Raw genomic sequence first — 20,473 nt, forward strand, 5'->3', positions numbered from 1 at the left:
GGGACCTTCAGTTATTAGAAACGACTTATTGTGTACTTGGGAATCTAAGAATCGCCCTGAGGCTGCCCTGCTTCACGGAGACAAATCTGTTCAGTTAACAAAGGCAAAAAGCAACATACAGCCTCGGGAAAATACTTTTCCCTCAGCGCTGCAGCAGCTCCTTACTGACACTGTTGTTATACACAACAACGTTAAGAGTGAAATGCATCCTGAAGACATATTTAGACAAACACTTGAGCTTTGAAACAGCATTTCAAATTCTAAGCAGCAGATTATCTTCTCCTAGGTTTGAACTGGAGGAACTCTGAATCCTCATGTTTTTTGCTTTTTCAGAATTAGCTTGCAGGGCCATCATTAGCTTCTACCTTTGACAGAATCAGTGAAGTCACAAAAAAACGCATAAAATGCATTGTTAGTTATTTTAAGAGAAGAGTCAGAGCTGAATGTGTCAAAGCAAATCACTGTTCTCCAAACCAATAAATTCCCAAACTCAAACCATTTCTTACATAATTGTGATTTCTATGTTAACAAAAATAATTATTTTCCCCATTACTTGAGTATGTAGGAAAAAAGAAAATAATTAGTACCTTTTTTTTTTTTTTAAACACCAGGAATAGTTACAACTCCAGAAGCCATCAAATTAACCGTTATGCGACATACAAGGTTATTCATTCAGGTCTCATTCCTCTCCATCTCCTCCAGCAACCTGTGTTGTATTCTTAGAACAGCCATCTATTTTATTGTCCCCATCTCAAACCAGTCCGTAAGTGGAGAAACACTCCCCTGCTGTTTGTGCATCGTGAAAAGAGGCTAATTTGAACATGATGTTGGCCCATCAGGTGCAGGCAGAACATGAGCCCTGCAGAAGATGCCACCAGATATTAAATTATACATCCAGCATGAGCTGCTGTGCGGCCTCAGCTGAGCTATTCATTATGCAAATATGCTAAATGGAATGAAATTGTCTGCACCCACCAGTGTCTACACAGGACGACAACAACAATCCAGTGGGATCTGACATGCCAAAAGTACTTTCATGGGTTAAGGAAACGTGTAATTTCTCAGATGAGACCATCAATTTAAGCAGCAGCCTGAGCTCAGAAATCCCAACAAGATCCAAAAAGGAACTCGGATCAACGTGACCTAAGAGGAGGGAATATTATGAATGTTTGGAGCTCTCTGCCATGCAGTCACTGCTCATGTTCAATTCGGCTGTGGAGTTAATAAACATGGTAATGCATGCGATTGGGCGCTGCTCCCACAGGGCAGACCCTCAGTGACATACGTTCCCTGAAATGAGTTATGGCACAAATAAAATGGCCCCCGAGGCCCTGCAGTTGGATGGAAACACATCGGTGTCTGTGTCACAGAGGAAAGGTGGCCAGTTTGGCTGCTGGCAGTGAGCCACAGACCCAGCTGGCTGAAAATACATAAATCATTACAGAGTGGAGAGAAGGAAAAGAAAGAAGCAGGAAAGAGAGATTGCTTTGCAGAAGTTGGAAAACTAACGGCCCTTTCAAGGGATCTTAATGCAAACCTCAAAGCCATATGAAAAAAATATATACACACATCCCTTTCTTGGCCTGCACTGGATATATATAGAAAAAAACAGCCAAATACTACAAAAAGTATAACCACACTTATTTCTCCAAATAGTTATTATTGTTTCCACTTCCAAAGTGATCGGCATCCATCCGTACTGAACCAGAGTTTATCCCCCTGGAGTCAGAAGCCTGGATGCTTTACTTTCCACCACATTTCATCAGTCACTGAACTCATCACAATGTTGGCGTCTTCCATCTGCAGCCTCCATCTTCTTGCTCCCACAGGGGGAAGAAAACCTGGCAATCCTCTTCAAAAGAGGACCCTTTTCTGACCATTGCAGGTGCTTGTCATTAAAAAAAAAAAAAAAAAAAAAAAATTTTGGTGACCCGATTAATAAAGATCACTTTAGTCCAAATATCATTTCATCTATCAGCTATATTTGCTTAGTGCAGAACTTTTCTACTTAAACAATACTGTATGTCTCCTCTCTGTGCTTACCCTGCAAGGATTCATTAAGACTACCATACCTTTCTTTAATTAGAAGTATCTGTTGGTAATATGTTTTAGACTAAACATTTTCTCTATCTATCCACCCATACTACAGCGTCTAAAAATAATCTGAGATCAGTTCTGGGGTTAGCTTTGCTTCTGTCTTGGATAGGATCACAGATAGAAGTTTAGTGGCCGGTTACACTTTCTTAAAGAAAGTGACTGACATATCTACTGCTGTAATAAGTTGTTTTTGTTCTCAGCTTTTCTTTTCACCACACACATACCTGGCCCAGGGCTTCTGTGTATAGCTGTGGCTTTTTCCTGGACTATTATCCACTGCCCTTAGCTTGTCTTCCTTCTCTTTTATTTACATCAACAGTGGCGAAGATGGATTGTTGGGAAGTAACAGAGAAAACTGCTTGAACTTGTTTAGAATGGGCAATTAATCAGTTCAATCAGACTGTTCTGAATCGTTCTGTATTAAATTGGGCAGCATGTTACTAAATCTACATTTGAGTTTACATTTAGGTTGAATTGGAATTAACTGGATAGATCTGAATTACTGGATGGTATATGTGAACTGGATTGTTTTTCTATGATTTCATTTGTCCTGATTTGGCACCAACTCAACGCATTGAGTTTTACAATACAGCTCTGTGATACATCATGCTTTTTTGCTTAATGCTTTGATTTGTCGATCTCATCCAAATAACACCACATAAACAATTATAAACACTGATAGCAAAACAGGGTTTTCCAGCACAACCAGTGTGCCTCCACAATAATCCGCCCCCTCATTTTTTTTTTTTGTTTAAATTCTTTGGCTCATTTGGGATTTTATCAGCTTGAGAACGACATTCCACTTCCTGAAAGAGCCACGTCCACAGATGTCCCCACACCCACACTGCCCAACCTGAACAGCCATGTTGCCATCATGTTCTCCCGAGTCACGCCTTTAGTACCAGCTAAGTGTGACATTCGTCCTGGACTCAGTTTGGTAAAACGACATATTGTGCAGAGCGGGCTTTTCAGCAGATTCGCTGCAGCCAGATCTGCGCACAGTGGGAATGCATATGTCGCCACAAACGGTGCTGGAAACAGCACGGCAGCTCTACGCTCCACTCAATCCTTCTACATGACAAAAAGGCCCTGTTGTAAAAAAGAAGCATGCGCGGTGAAACGGAAATGATGCTGGAGCGGCGGCCGCTTTAGCTCCGGAGCCGCCTGGTACAGCTCATCAGCGTCGCTTCTTTCCCAGCCACTTCAGGAGGGAGGAGGGCTGATTCATCCCATTCCCCCTGCTTTCCACATACAAGAGTTGTATCATTGCCTTTTCAGGGATAATGACGCCCCACGCAGAAAGCAGGAGAAATCAAACCCAATGAGCACCTTTTGTAAAACGCCTGAGAAAAATATTATGTATTGGTTGTACATTAGAGGACGACTCTGAATAACTGTACAGATATAAAATATAAGATAAAACTTATAATTTGTGCCCCCCCCCCCTCTAAAGGCTTTACAAAAGTTCCTGTGAATGTTGGAGATGCTGCAGGTGCACTGCTGTAAACACAGTTTGAAAATCAAGTGGTACTAATAATTAGCCTGCAAGTTGGAGCTGCTTCCTGCCCTGTAAAAGAATAAAAATCTCAAATAGTCTGTTTTTTACTTAACTGGATGCGAGTGCAGTCGCCATAGAGAACAACTGCATAAAAGTGAAAATATATAAAACTTACATGTATAAACCAGGCCATCAAGTTTAACAAAAATATGTTTTAAAATTTTATTTTTCCCATTTAAACCTGTTCACTCAAAGTATTTGTTTTAGGAGATTGCACTGCCCTGAAAAATCAAGCATGACGTTGTTTTGAGACTGGAAAAAAATTTTTTTTTTTTTTTTTTTTCCAAATGACACAGATGATTTTGTAATCTAAAAAAAATAACTATATATGTTCTTACATATGTCAATGTAAAAATTCAAACCAGCTTGTGAAGCTGAAATGACAGACTGCTGCATCATAGGTGCACAATGGTATAAATCATAGATCCTTCCTCCCAGCAGCTGTCAGAGTCTGTAACTGCATCACTGCTTCCAACTTACTCAGTAAGTGTTTGCATACATGCTGGTATTTGAAGTTATTTGTAGTTATTTCACAGTTATATTCTCATTTTCTATAAAATTTATTCTGGTATCTGCACATCTTGGTTGTTGCACAGTTTTTATCGTCACTTACTGCAATAGTCTGTTGTTGTTTTATGCTCAAATACATATTTTGCTTGGATATGAGAATGCTATTTTTAATAACTGCACAGTATTTATGTTGTAACTTTGCCCTCATGTAACTCTACAATAAGGGGTATTTCTATTCTACTCTGACGCCCTTCGATGGAAACAGTAGCCACTTTCGGCAGTGAAATGTGTTTTGCTTCATCTATTCCAAAACCCACTTGAATAGTTGTCCTCCTGAAACACCCAGCAGTGTGAAAGTTCATACCAAAAGTGATCCAACAACAAAAATATAAAAAATGAAGATATGATCAACATGTGCAGGCTGAGCTGTGTTCTTCTGACCTTTTTTCCTGCAGAACCTATTCCTTCCGATCCAATGGAAAAGATTGAAATAACTGAGTGAAATATACATGGTTTGGACTGAACCATCAAGTTCAGTCCAAACTTGATGGTTTTATGCAACTTGACTGAGGCTGCAGATTTAATGCATCTAAACAATGGGAACAATAAGTCCACTTCTTTACCACACAGGAGAGGGGAGTGTGTGTTAGCAGAGGACCTGTGTATCTGAGTATAACAGAATAATTGCCTGGCCTCCTGCAGGCCCTAAAAGGCTGTCATAACAACCAGTTTGAGAGCAAACATCGCACTCTGTGCCAACAGCTGTAACAGTTTTTTCAGCTTATAAAACCAAACAAGGACACAATGTCAGCCTGGTCCAGTTCTGGTTTATTTGCCCTCTCTTTTCCCACAATCCACAAAGTGCACACGTGCAGACAAGTGCAGATTTAACATCAAATCAGAGCTCGTCACAAAGGAGCCTCACGTGCCAAAAAGTGCAGATGTAAGTGCATTAAGGGAAAATTGGGAGCTCAAAGACATACTTTCCTTTCACAGAGAATAAAGTGCTCTTTGTACTCTTTTGTTAAGGCAAATCTCACTTTGCTTCAACTGCTGTTATTTGTATTTGAACCTGTAGTTTCTACAATAAACAGTAAATCCAAGCTGCTTTCACAATGAGAAAATTCCCGTATTTTACAATAAAATAACAAACTGGATTGGTATACAGCAATGCATACAGGCTCCTGAACGCCGCATAAAAATCCAAGATTTCCGTAAAATGTTCAACATCTTCTCCACATCAATATACACCACTAGTACAGATGCAATGTTCACGAAAACATCTTTCTTTCTCTAACCTTGCAAATACAATGCTATTGAACAAAAGTTAAACACTGGGATGGCTGTACAGTTCAACAAATATGTTGCATTTGCTCTGAAAAACTGTCTGTGACAAATTATTGTGCTAATGTTAAAGGTGTCTGACAACTCTGATCAAACGCTGCAATAGTTGTGTCTCCCTCGGAGCAGAGACTTTAGGTGACAGATAGGAGTTGAATCATTCAGGATTCAAATCTGTTTAATTAGTACAGCTTTCATCAAAAGGTCTGTATGTCAATTGGCTGCAGGACTTCACATCACGCCAGACTTTGCGCTGCATCCAAACTGAACCGACTGCGGTGCAGAGGTGGGAACAATTAATGTCAAACCACATGTACCTCCTTTCCAAGATCTTCTCTGATGACCTGCTGAATCTCCTCCATGGTGCTCTGAGGAGCTCTGCTGTGGAGCACCTTCAGGGTGGAGGTGTACTCCTCCGGCAGAAGATAGTCCAAAGCACCAAGGTGTTGGCCTACTTTGATGAAGGTGCCCCGGTTGGCGCAACACAAGTCTCGAAGGCGCTCTGCTGATCGTCGATGCACCTACAGGAGATGGAGTATCAGGATAAAATCAGATTATTGTGCAAAGCACATGATCATATTTTCTAATCGGTCTGAAAAAGATGCAAGCAGTTATGAAAGGCTCAAGATCGGATGAAATCTGAGAATCTGCAGCAAGAAGGTTGAAAATGGTGTCTAAAACCTTCCCATTTCATTTTCCTCCACAAATAGGAAAATGATAATAGTTTCTTAATGTATCCAGCTTTGAGCTGGAAGGCATCGTCACACCGAGACAGAAGAGGGACAAACACAGAGACTGTGTGCTGGTCTCGTTTCGTCTGTCCCATTTGAACCAGCTGGAAGTGATAATGCTTATAGAGAGTTTGTCTCTGGAGACCCGTGCAAATAAAAAGGCGTGAAATTAGCTCCCCTTAACCCTGGTAACCCCCACCCCACACACTCGCACACACAGCTGACTCCCACAGGAGCGTTTGACACCAGTGTCATCTGGCCGATGATGACAGCGCAATGACAGAAACAAGTCACCAGAGATTACCAGATGAGCCTTTTCTGCTCAGAAATGCATTTTGCTACAGCAGCGCCACCTTTTCACACTGGGGTGTACGGCCCACTCCTTCAACACCAAAAATAGAGGCTGGAATGAATAAAGTTTCTAAAAAGACGCAAATGAGGTATTCAAAACTTCAACCAGTTTTTAACTCAAGACATTAAAAAAAATACAAATACATCTCAGATGCATCTTTTGAAAGTTATTTTTATTTCAGAAGAAAAAAAAATATTCTGAATTTATGGTTGCAAGAGATTGCACACTTGATTTGTTTTATATTTTATATTCTGAATAAAATCTCATTGCAAACTTTGGCAGTAAATGATTCAGTTTTGATACTAAACAAACTTGAACGACTAAAATATAATATGATAATTAGAACAGAAAACTTCCTACAATGACTTTGAAGGATGGAAAAATGTTCTTATTTATCTTCATTTTATGAAAAATACATAATTGTTTCAAACCCTGCTTAATCACTTAATCATCTTTCCTTTACAACAATCTGGTAAGACCCTCCATCGTTTAAATACTGATTGCTAACTAACTTGTATCTGTGCTCCTGCTTTTGCTTTGTAGAATATTATTATTGCCCATTACAATAAAACACGACTGATTTCACATTTCATGTTAGAAACTTTCATTTTACGCCAGGTTTGTGTTAAATCAATATTTCATAAACTGTGATGCGTCTCCCTTTTTGTTATGTCCTTAGAGTCAGCTCTCAAAAACTGTAAAAACTGCAAAATTGATCAAGGGAAAACAATAAACTGAATTTGTTAAGTTTTAGATTAGAAATAAACAAACTGTCCCGCTATTACCATCAACAAAAATGACTTAAACATGTATTTATACTTCATATTTTTAACAGGAAAAATGGCAAAACAAATAAACAAATACAAATATTTATCAAGATTTAAAAGTAAAGTAAAAAGTGCACTTAATGGACTTAAGATAAAAAAAAAATAAAATAAAAATCCTATAGGCTTTGTTCTTCATTAATCTGCATAAGGGCCTCTATCAGAAGGCCTTTTGATTCTGGAACCATATTGTGAGCAGAGCTTTCAGTTAAATCTTTACCGCAGCTCTGGAAAATGTTGCATTCAGATGAGATTAAATTAAACTGTATGAACCTTGCAGCTTGTTATCATGATTACTTGTTCACAGAAGATTATGTCATCATCGTGTCAGTCTGATCAGCAGCCTTGAAGGGGCGAACTTTAAAAGCTTGTTACTGGAAACGCGTCCTGGAAGCTGATCAGTCCCAAAGTGACGTCGACTCGTGGTTCGATCATCAGATCGATCGCTGCTCTTCCTCTTCTCTCCTCTCCTCCAGTAATCAGTCGGCTTTGTTGGATGAAGGCGGGCGCTCGGCTTGAGGATGACATCACCATGGCGATGCAGCTCCCTGAAAGCCAGAGGGGGAACGCTGCTTGGGGATAGGCTGGCACCCGCCGCCGCCCACCACCTCAACACATGCGCAATCGAATAAAACGGACTATTAGCGATTGAGACACAAGGGTTAATTTGTGAGAGACACGGGTTGGTGCAGAATGCCTCACAGTGTTTCCACACTCATTCTCCGCACTCAGATGGTGATTTGAAGGAAAGAAACAGCTGCAGGAGTCTGATGGTGGGATGGATACAAGGCTGAGGCAAAACACAGGATGAAAAACAAAGAATGAAATCCCCAAACACTGGTACCTTTAAAAGCCTCAAATACTTTAAATCAAAGCATCATTTTGATTATAAGCAATAAACAAAAAATCTCTAGAGCAGGAAGTCTGCAACTGCTTGATTAATTAGTATCCATGGGATTCAGCTCTTCAGCTGCCAAAGAAAAATAGTTTTAACTCTTCTCCTGATTCATCTGCAGATTCATAAAAAGTGATAGTTTAAAGAAGACTGGATCTTATTTTTTTTTTTTTGTCTGTGTGTTTATTCCGTTTCTGTTCAAACATGGGGACCTCGAGGCCAGCTCCCTGTGGAGCCTGACGGTGGATGGTCTTCAGCTGCCATTAAGCACAGATGGCAAATTGTTTTCTAGGAGTGCACCCCCCCTCCTCCTTGTTTTGTGCACTTTGATAGTGTTGAAGGGTAAAGTCAAGAGACGGAACACACTGGGCAAATCAGTTCCAAACAGATCCTCACTACAGCGATGTGTTTGATGATCTAAACTCATCTTAACGATAAAATAAACCTCAAATTAGTCTAAATATTAAAGATCAGATAGAAAAAATAGGTACCTGATATTATCAGAAGTAAGGAGCAAAAATACAACAACATGAATTTACTATATAACAAATCTGGAAACACGTTAAGAATGCAACTCTTTGTCTCAAGAGTCAGAGGGGTGGACATGTGTGCAGCTGGAAAGCAGAGAGCAAGCTCCAGCTGCAGTAATTGATTTCTGCAGCCTCACCACGACTAAATGACTGGGATTAGTGGACTATGAACAAGACCTATTTATTACTGGGATGCTCATGATTAGCTCGTTACTCAGTTCACTGGGGCTCATCTCTCCGCCTGTCACTGGGGAGGGGAGAGGCTGTGCAGTGTTTGTGCTGAGATTTAAGCCTGTACGGTCAATAAGGCCTTGGCTACAAGTATTATCCAGGCAAAGCAACTCTCAAAGAGTCCTCCTGCGGTTAATGCACATGCTCTGCTGCTCCAGATGATATTAAAAATGCATTTATTCTAACAAAGCCCGCCAGAAACATGGCAAATCGAAAAATTTTTTAAAGCCGTTTGTTATGTCTCTGAGCCGTCGCAGTGTTGCTATGATGCAGCTTTCTCGTCGTAATATCCTGAGAACAGCCAGGATGTGGGATTCAGGGGAAACTGTCTGGGAAGCAAAGAAGCGAGAGGGCACAGAAAGATGGAGGGTGCTGATTTTTCTAACAGCAGGCACAGTTAATTTCATGCTCTGCATTTTATCGTCATGCCCGAGTGGTGGTGCCTGGTGCTGGAAGAACGGCAGAAAGACTCTCTGCCATGAGGCGGTGGACGCTACGGATCAGTAAAAACCAACCAAGCTTCCAACAAATACAGAATACACTCCAGAAAGACACCGTTACTGGTTAGTACAAATGCTTCCTCACCACGAGAAATATTTGAAATTGGTGGAACTAAATTATACTCTCAACCCTCATTATTAGGTCCACCAAATACTGAGGCAGTTTCTTTTTCACTTCACCAGGCTTGCTCACATCTTAGCAGGGATTTTGGTCCATACCTTTGTACCAAAATAAGCTTTGCTTTAAAGGTTTAAAGTCTCCTTCTTGGCAAGTTAAAGATTAAGTTCTCTCAAAGGATAGAGCTTCGTCACACAGAGGTAAAGGCTTTACGCTTGTATTTTTTAGTTTTAATGATTATGGCTACAGGTAAGGAAAAGCCAAAAATTAGAATATCACATTAGACCAACCAAAATTGATGTTTTAAGCACAAATATCAGGCTTCTGAAAAGTGTTTACATTTCTATGCACTCAATACTTGGTTGGGCCTCCTCTTCTATAAATTACTGCATCAATGTACCATGGCATAAGGGCAATCGACTTGTGTCAGTACTTGGGTACAATGGAAGCCTAGACTGCTTTGATAGCTTCAGGTTATCTGTCTTGTTGGCTCTGGTGTCTCTCATCTTCTTTTTGACAATACGCCATAGATTCTCCATGGGGTTCAAGTTCAGTTTAATGAACAATCAAAAACAGGAACACCATGGTTATTGAACCAGCACCTTTAGCAGTGTGAGCAAGGTTCAAGTCCGTCTACTCTAGAATTTTCTGGTAGATGGCTGCATTGACTGTGGACTTCAGAAAACACAGTCGGCCAACACCAGCAGTTGACATGGCATCCCAAAGCATCACTGACTGGAAACCTCACACTGAACTTCAGGTAATGTAAATTTCATGCCTTTCCACTAGTCCTACAGAGCCTGGAACCTTGATTTCCAAATGAAATGCAGAATTTGCTTTCATCTGAAAGCAGGGCTCCAGACCATTGCACAACAGTCTACTTCCTTTCTCCTCATCACAGGTAAGACACCTCTGACACCGACTCTGGTGCAGGAGAAGCTTGATAAGGGGAATGCCACATTTGTAGCAGATGTCAAGATCTTGTCTGTGTGCGGTCTCTCGTCTGGAATGGATTTTACTAGACAATCCTCTCAAGGCTGTGGTTGTCCCCGTGGTTGGTGCATCTTTTCCTACCGCACTTCTGCCTTCCACTCAATTTTCTATTAATTTGCTTGGAACTCTGTGAAGAACCGTCTTCTTCAGCAATGACATTTTGGTGCATACCCTCATTGAGAGTGGTGTGGATGGCTCCATTTAACACAATGGCAGGGAATAATTAGAAGTTTAGAGAGCCACCTAAACTGTTTAAGCATATTAGCAACTGACCTGAAAAAGAAAAGGTTTTGTCTTATTAAATGTAGGACAGAATTTTGTGTGCTCAGAAATGGTGCAAATATCCATGGATGTAATTTATTTAGTGAGATATGCCTTGCAGTCTTTCTTGGGCAGAATGACATCTTCTATAATTGATTTTATTATAGAAGATTTTATGAGAATAATATGAGAGTTTTATCAGACGTTTGCAATGTATCTGTCCAGTGACCTTTTGTTTCCAGCTGTGTTTGATGTCTGTGAAATGAGCGCTATGATTAGTTGAATGTGTTGTGAGCAGGAACTGCGTGTGCTTCTGCAAATCTCCCCAGAGAACAGTTTGTTAAGGTTGCAACTCTCAGACAATACATGTCTGTGATGTCAGAAACAAATAAAAGAGACAAAGGCAATTATTTTGTTTCCCCTTGCTAAGTTGCACTGACATGTTTTCAATTTATTTGCCTCCACAAACTAAATAATTTCCTTACTGGCTGTTCTATGTTTAGAATATTGCCGTTGTCTTAATTTGCTCCATCACAACAACATTTTCACACCACTGCTGAACTAAGGTTAAACAATCTTCACCTGTGATCATTGATCATTTACTGTTGAGTTAAATCACTGTGATGACCAGAACCTTTAAGCTTTAAATCATGAGGGTCAGAGTAAGAATCCTCTTTTATTGTTACAGTTAGAGTAAGAATTATATTTTTATTTTGTTGCAGGCAACATCCTGGATTCCTTTATAAATGGTATTTTGAATACAAATCATATACATACGAATTTCAGTAACTTTTGAAATGCGAAACCTCAGCCAGCAGCTTGTTTTGTTACCCATTTAAAACAATTTCCTGTAAACCCCAATCATCAGGCTGAGATTTAACTCCTCCTTCAGTTTCTCCTCATTTTTATTCACAGCAGTAAACAGGGATCATCACTGCTGTGGCTGTCTGGCTTTAAACACATTCATGAAGCAAACACAAAAAAAGAAATGATTGCTTAGAAACAAAAAACAGGATTAAATTGGTTTAGGCTTCACCTAAAAACAGCAATGACAGAGACAAATTATAAACACAACATCTCTAAAGAATAGCCAACTTTAGTGACTTTTTTAGGTCACCATGGAAACAAGCATGTCCAAACAATGTATCTCACCTCAATATACTTGATCAAACCGTTTTTTGTTTTTTTTAATGATCTTAAACATTTCAGCTTCATCAACACATTTCTTGATATGTAATCCAACAGTGAGGTGTTCAGGTTTAAGGGAGTGGGGAATTTGCCTAATTAAATTATCCTGCACATCATGTTGCAGTGCAGTGGCCACTCCTTTAAAAACACAACATGGTGTGATTTCTGCGGCACCCTGCCAGATGCCGCGGGGCTCGTCTTCTCTGGTTGGCACACAGCAAAACAAAAAAAGGAAAAACGAAAAAAAAAAAAAAACAGCGACAGTGAAATGGAGTATTTACGCCGCTGTTACTGCTTGAGAGCAGCTTGTCAGCCATGATGTAACCACAGCAGGCAGTCGGGAAGCAAATGTTAAACGCTCCCTCCTCTCAATCATCCCTCAAGGATTTTCCTGCCTCGGACTTGTTTGGCTGATAAGCTGCTGCCATGAGCACGTCAAGGTCAGCAGTTATCTGGCCCCACCCCGTATTTACATAGCTTGTCCCTCACTAGAGCGAGAGCTCCAGGAGTGGTGGTGGACCCTTATCAGGGCTGAGCACAGCCCCTTTCCCCCGTCATAATGTCCTGACTGATGCAGTCACTGCTGACATCTGCTGGTGGAAACATCTGAGTGCAACACCACAAGAGATTTGCACTGTAACGTCACTCTCTTTAAACTAAAGGATCGAAACGCTAAAGCCAAGTCTTAAAAAAGAACAGTCTGAAGAAGAGTTGCACAACATCAGTATAACAATTTACAACTGACATTATTTAATAAAAAATAACATTTTCATGACTTTTCTTTTTTTTTCCCTTCATCCCAATGTCCCACATGTGTCTCCTAGTGAGCACTGGGACCTCAGCTACTAAAACATATACAAGTTGTGGGCATCAAGAGAATTTACATTGACAAATAGAGATGGCTATAATACAAAAAAATAAGTAAATCATCTCAATATGTCAACTTTCAACATCAGAATTTTCACAATAGAATTTTTTAAAAAAAAACACCTCATTTCTGACCAAATATTTTCATATGTTTTTTTATTAATTTATTTCTAACGTTGCGTCATTCCTGATCCCGTTTCTAACCTTAGTTGACATTTCATTGCCGATAACTGTTTGCATCAGCCTACAGGTCACTCCAAAGCAGAAAGGCAGTCAGTTCTGGCCCAAACCATTGGAAGACTGGGTGATTCTGATTCTTTACACTGAGACGACAACTTTAATAAGGCAAGCGGAAAACCTTGTTAGATCATTTACAGCATGAACTTAATTATTCTCAATTTTGTGTATTAAAGGGGAGGTGGATATTATGTAAAATCTACATTTCTGAGCTTGAAATCATGTTAGAATGTTTTTTTCCTCATCAAACACATAACCAAAGTGTTGCTTGGGTATTAAAATATTTCTCTGTTTGAGAAATCTTTTAATTTCCCTTGAAAGCCTTTCAGGGGTCCCTAAGCCCCTGCTCCTACAAAACAACGCCTATTTGCCCAAAGCTCCGCCTTAGTGCTTCAGTCCCCAGCTGAGATCCCGCCCCACTGAGAATCCCCTCCTCACAGGTCCACCAGACTAGTGGCAGCAGCAGATAACAAACACCTGGTAGAACTGCACGTCTGGTGAACTTTTCATACAAAGTACTTATTTATCCGATGCTCCTAACGTCTATAAATGACATAATGGAGAAGCACTGTTCTGATGGCATATCGGAAAGAGTAAGAGTTTCTCAAAGAGACAGCCAATGTCAACGTATTATAGATGGTTATGTTGTGAAGTCAAATTTCTTTTAATTTACTTTTAATATATACACTAGGGCTGTAGGATAATATTGATATCGCGATATATATCGATATTTTCTTTCCTAGAAAAAAATCGATATTCATCCGCAAGTATTGTAACATCCAACTGTCATCTTGCTCACTCACTGCTTGCTTCGCCGGGAGAGTGATTAGGTCATCAGGCTTAGAGTGATTCCTTCAGATGTTAAGTGTCGAGGTTAAAAAGGTATCAAACTATTCAGAGCAGGGTGCTTGGTGCACTTTATTTACTTTATAAATCCATGTAAGCTACAGTTTGTACTGTTTCAATTAAAAGAAACATGTTTTCTCACCACTTCTTTGATTCTTTTTGTCCAGCTGTCGACTTTGTCTGTGTCCATGTCCAACCAGAGCCAGGTTGGTGTTTTAATCAGTTTTCAGTTAAATTAATTCAATCCAACTCTATAACAGTCACAAAATGTCACCAAAATCACTGTCCCTCTAAAATCTTTCAGAAAATCGCAAAAGTGTATTGAATTGTATCGTCTGATGAATATCGCAATATGTATCGTATTGTGGACAGAATATCGTGTATCGTATCATATCGTAAGATTACTGTATCACTACAGCCCTAATATACACAGCATTTTGATAATAACTAAAGATAACAAATACCTAACTGTGCTATAAAAATGGCAATATGTGCATGTAAAACACATGACTCCTCTACCAACCAATCAGAAATGGAATTGGGGTCACATTCAGCAAACCAAAGCAAATCTAATCACAAGCCGCAACCAAAACATCACCGTTTTCACTTTGCTAGTTTTCTAAAACTCTTAATCGTCCAACTGAATGAAAGAGATTCAAGGTTTGTCACCATCGATTGATAATGAAAATGAATTGTAGGTTGCAAAGCTTTCTGAGTTTTAAAATTACAGAGATTAATTAATGATGAATTTGACATAAACTGATATTTAAAAAGTGCTTAAGCATAACCTAAAAAGGCCACGAGCTTCTCATCTTTTGGAGATCCCAATGTTGGACTTACATTTTACTAACAGACAGAAAGAACTGCACCTCCCAGCATGGATGACACAACACCAATGTTAAGTCACAAAAGCTATAAAAGATAGAAACCCCCCCTTACATCACTGGCCAATTCCTGGGGATAAAGACCGTAATAGGGGCACAACACAATGTGGACAACTTTTCTTATAACCTAAAGCAAACTAAAGGAACAAGCAAGATTACTGACAGCATTGATATTTTAACAAATAAAACATACAGTAAAGGCGCTCACTATTGAAACATCTCTTAAACCTGTTTATCGGCACAATGGCCAATGCTCAGACTTGACATACTACTGAAAAACATTACTACGAGTTCTTGAAAAAGAACATCATGCTAAAACAAATGAAAACTACATGAAAGAGAAAGGGTAGAGGTTTAAACATTCCAATTCAAAGATCTCCCAAGGACCAGGTCTGTGTCTTTCTTTCATTGTTATTGATTTATCTGCAAGTGCTTCCAATTGATTTCCAGCCATTCAGTATTCAAATGCATTTACATTAAAAAATAAACATCAGCTTAAATCTGAAATTCTGCCTTCTAATACTGCAATTTTGCATATAATAATGTTAAACAAAAAACAAACAAACAGTCCTGATCTGGACTGACTGGTTATATAAACGACCACTGATTAGATGATCTTGTGCGGATGATTGCAGAGCCCTGCAGCAATTTGTAATCGTGTCTGTATTTTGTGGATAAGAGACTAAATCACATATGCAAAATATTAAAAAAATTAAAAAAAACAAAACAAAAAAAAAAAAACAGTAGAGCTCAGTATCAGAAAAGCTGCTGATACAGAGCGTGATTTGTTGTTCTCTGGTGAAAAGTCACTAATCAGCATCAGCCGAGGCTCTGATTTCCTTCCCCTCGGTGGTTCTTCCATATCACAGTGACAACCTCAGACATATTCAGTGTAACGGGGGCAAAAAGCAGCGCTTTATCTTTAACCTTTGGGTGGTGCTGAGACAGAGGCTGCATAATGCTGTGCAGATGTGTCGAGTGAATCAGCGTTTTTGTTCTTTTCATCTCAGCCATGAAAAGCCACCTTCAAAATGGCTGCTTGCCTGAAGCTGCTCTGCCTCCTGCAGCTGAGGAGGCAAATAGATCATTAGACGTCACTATCACCGGTTTATCGCATCTCACTCCGTGCTTTGCCTTTCTCTCCATCAGATAAAATGAATTTAAACACCTGCAGTGTATCTTCATCTCCTTACGCCTTTAGTTTGTTTCAGTAATCTAATCCAAAGTCTCTCTCTTTGTATGCCATCACAGCATTTAGAGTTCATACTAGTTCATCATGGAAACAAGAAAACAATATTTTCTCCAACATCTGACGTACCAGTATTCTTCAATCTATTTTGACCAAGAATCACTATTATTACAGATGTAAGTTTAACCCAGAGGGATATTCCTTTCACCTGGGAAAAACTTCAACAAAAAAATATTGTATCCACATTTTTAGTCAATGCCAGTAATTGAATTTAAAGAATTTATTTTACCATCCAAAGTTATCTGAAGAAATTTAGACATCACATAAAAGTAAAACACTTGGAGGAGGTTGGGTAAACTTAGATCTTATAGAAAATTAATCAGAAATCTGATTCCTACAGACCCTAAATGTGATGGAGAAGCTAAAGGTTTCAAGAGTGAATCGTTTAAAAGGCAATAAGAAAAATGGTACAGTCAAACCTGACAACAAGGTGTGGTGCAAAAGATTTCAAAGTCAAATTGTGCTAATTATATAATAAGAAGTGTACAATCCCACCTTTGCTGCCTTTGTTTTTTTTTTTTTGTTGTTTTTTTTCTAGCGGTTAAAATCAATCAAAGATTGTCTAAAGAAATAAAGCAGACAATCATAATGTGATGTTAAGAAGCTCCAACGAGACTGCACTCAGTTTTTCAACTAATTGAAATACCATCTCTGACAAATTCTTAAATAAGTAGCCTGCAATGCAAAGTCACAAGAACTTACTAATATATTAATAAAAAAAGCATACTTTCATATTTGCTTCAGACAAAGGTTTAGACATTGCAAGTGGGACATTGTTAGGATGAAGCCATTAGATCCTGTTTTGCAGTTGCAGAGCAGCTGCAACGTAGAGTGGGACCATTTATCTGAGGTTAAACATGAAAGAGGAACCACCGAGGGCACATTACACCATCTGAAATTAGTATCTGCTGCTGACTAACAAGGAAAAATGATCAGTATGAAAGTCAGCCCCCTTTTAGTCAAAAATTGGCAAATTGGTAATATTTTGGTGTGCTACAGGGGAAAGCTTGTGGCTTTGCTGGATGTGCAAATTCAACAATGAGTAAGATTTTGCTGAATGACTCGTATGCACTCACTTGCCAGAAAAAGAAGAGCATCCAGAAGGAATGGTCTGATTGGGATGTAGTTTGGTTGCCCTGCAGACATGCAGTAAGTATATAATTCCTTTGGGAAGGACTTGGCATTTAACAAAGTAGACAGATTAGACAGAATCAGCAACACCTACTGCAGTATGATAGAAGTTGTAATCTCTGCTGTGGCGTTTATGGTGAACCCATCCTCTAGCAAGCTGTTGCTGATCGGAAATAAAAAGCTTTAGGAGCTGAAGGTTAAACACACGAAGATCCAGCTTTTAGCAAAACACATTCTGCTAATAGGACCAGCAGTAAAGAAGCAACACAAGGCAACATCAGGGTTTTGATTTGCAATTAGATGGCTTCTGTTGAAAATGGACAGTAGACAGAACTAACAAGCAGCTTTATCTTTAAAACAAGGCGCCGTTCAATTACTGTATTTTCAAATCTCTATATTCAAGGCGAACGACCCCTCCCAACCTCGCCCGCAGGCCTCAGTCGTCAGTCATGCATTATTCATTTGTATTAAGTAAGCTACATTTAATTTCCCAATCATGTGTTGGCATGACTTGTAATGAGATGCTAATAGAAGCCTGTACAGCTGGAGAGCGAGAGAGTAGGAGAGAGACAACAGTGAAAGAGGACCAGGAGAGGGTTGCATAATCAGTGCAGAGATAAAGACCTATCTCCATCGCACAGCACTCTGTGACATTAATGGTGCTTCTGATGTGCATTTTAATCTGTCTGATTGTTTTGTCTTTGATTTGACTCACTGGCATGAAGAGCTGAAGGGCAGGTGGAATGACAAAAGAATAAAGGAAGGAGTGCAACCTGAGGATACCGCTGTAAACAAAATAAGAAATAATAAAATAGAAATAAAACAGGAAAACAAAATTAAGCTCACTTTTGTTGTTCTAAACCAGTTGGGATGTTTTACTTTGGAAGGCATTAAAAAAAAAAAAAAAAAAAACTTTTTACCCCCAAAATTCTTTGCACAACATTGAGAAGTTCAAAGAAGAAAATATCAAGTTTGCAAAAATATAAGCGACACTAATTGAAATTATTTCAGTTGTTAGAGTAGACTATTAATAGTGGCTAAAAAGACAATCGGGAAAAAAACCATTCCCAATTTGAAATCTTTTACAGTTTTGTCTTTTCGCTATTTTACATTCACACTAGTGTTTCTAAAAAAGCTGGTTGACTTTTTATGTGCGTCTCTTATTCATCAAGCCCCTAAAAGTTAAATTTCTTTGTCTTAAAATTGCTAAAATTCAAACCAAATATAATATTTTGGCCAATATCCATTCAGGGACAGATTATGTAGTTAGGATATGAACACAAATGGGTTTTTTCACAGGACAGCGATACCAAAGACTTATCCAAATTGGCTTTGGATTGAACACAGCAGGATAACGTTAACCCTCTGGAACTGCATTTCCAAACCCCTGACTTTTTAACAATTTAAAATCTATTGAGTACACTGAAAGAGCACATCACCCCAGTTCTAAAGTCCTTAATGGCTCCCGGTAGCCATACTTTTGCTAGTTTATAAATCACTGGACAGCTTACCACCAGAAAACATTAAAGATCTGCTGCTGTTGAATCAGTCTTCCAGACAACTCACATCTTCTGGGCAAAATCTATTCTGCATCCTCAGAATCAGAACCAAACATGGAGATGCAGCATTCAGCTTTCATGCTCCAATAACCTGGAACAAACTTTCAGTAAATGTAAAACAGCCGTAACGCTGAGTTATTTTTAATGAACACTAAAAACCCATTTGTTTACAGCTCCCTTTGACTGTTCTATTCATATTAATTGAAACATTTTAGTCCGTAGTCCAACTTTTCTTTATGTCGCTGCAATGCAAATTGTTTATGTTATCATCATGTAAAACACTTTGAAACATGGTATGCAAAAAACTTGGCTTGTCTTACTCAATTTTGAGGACCTTTTCAATAACTAACCAAAGGGTGTTTGAATCCAACTTTTGTCATCTCAGAAGAAGTTTTAATAGGGTTAGGAATGATTTTAAACTATATTTGACTAAGTCATTTAGTCAGTAGACTCTGATGAGATTCTATAGGCATGTTCCAGCTCTCATTTGGCAGACTTCAGAGTGTTCGCATGCTTGTTCTGTGATGCTCTCTAATTGGCTGTGAATGGCCCCTCGGGTTGCGCAGGGAAGCCTTTGATGAGGCTCTGAGACTGGCTGCTCAAGTGGCTTTTGAATCAAGCTCTTCAGGAGAGGCTGAAAGCAGCTGGCTGCATCGCCGAGCGATGAACATGCAGCCAGGATGACGAGGAAGAAGTGGAGGAGCACTTACAGCAGCTCATTAACCATGCAGTCAAACAAGTCAGAAAGAGGAAAATAATTTTAGAAGTCAGTGGGTGCTGACATAATGACTTCATCTGACACGCAGGATTTACATGGTTTTAACCTGCTTTTTGATATTGACTGCCTGGACTATAGTAGATGATTTCATGAAGGATTAGGGATTCCGCAGGTCGTATTTCTTTTTTTTTTTTTTTTTCTTTGAACAAAACTACAAGACTTTCAGATGCAGTGCATCTACTGGACACCTAATTTTATGCCTAGTGATCTTTTTTTTTTTTACTTGGTTGACTTTGATCACATTTCTAAGTAAATAATGTCCAGTGTGTGTAAATGTGGAGAAATGCACAAACAATTAGATCTACAAGACAACTCTGCCGGAGGGCCGAACAAAAATGGCGTAAAACTCAACTTCACATTTATTATGATATCTATAAAGAAAGACTATGTAACTATCACTCAACACTAAACATGCAAAGGAAGCTTTTTTTTGCAGATGTCATAAACAAAAACATGAACAAGCTCGAGCTTTGTTTACGACGGTTGACAGGCTCACAAACCCTCCTATGACGTTACCACCTGAATTTCAATCTAACGCTGGAAAACTGCAACAAGTTTTCCAGCTTCTTTTCAGAGGAATTTTTTTTTTTAAAACATCAAAGGATTAATCTGCAGATCCACTCTAAAGCCAGTACCAATGCTGTGTCCAAACAAAACAAATGCAGGAAAAATTACCTAATTTCAACAACTTCATTATAAAACCCTTGAATAAATTATAAGTCAATTAAGCTCAAGTTCCTGCTGTCTGGATGTCCTACCCTCACATTTCTTTAACCTGTCTGTCACTAGAGGA

The 20,473-nt window shown here is 39.1% G+C and overlaps 1 protein-coding gene across 3 annotated transcripts in view; it reads right to left on the minus strand.

Moving 5' to 3' along the window:
* adck1 (aarF domain containing kinase 1) overlaps positions 1–20,473 on the minus strand; it is a 47,143-nt gene that overhangs the window by 18,358 nt on the left and 8,312 nt on the right. For all 3 annotated transcript variants that reach the window (XM_015047348.1, XM_015047346.1, XM_015047347.1), the window contains exon 4: positions 5,824–6,027. In XM_015047348.1, coding sequence (XP_014902834.1) covers positions 5,824–6,027 — 204 coding nt within the window. The remainder of the gene's footprint in view (positions 1–5,823; positions 6,028–20,473) is intronic.

Source organism: Poecilia latipinna, unplaced genomic scaffold (genome assembly GCF_001443285.1).
Source record: "Poecilia latipinna isolate Pla-1442-1.1 unplaced genomic scaffold, P_latipinna-1.0 Scaffold821, whole genome shotgun sequence".
Classification (NCBI taxonomy): Eukaryota; Metazoa; Chordata; class Actinopteri; order Cyprinodontiformes; family Poeciliidae; genus Poecilia; species Poecilia latipinna.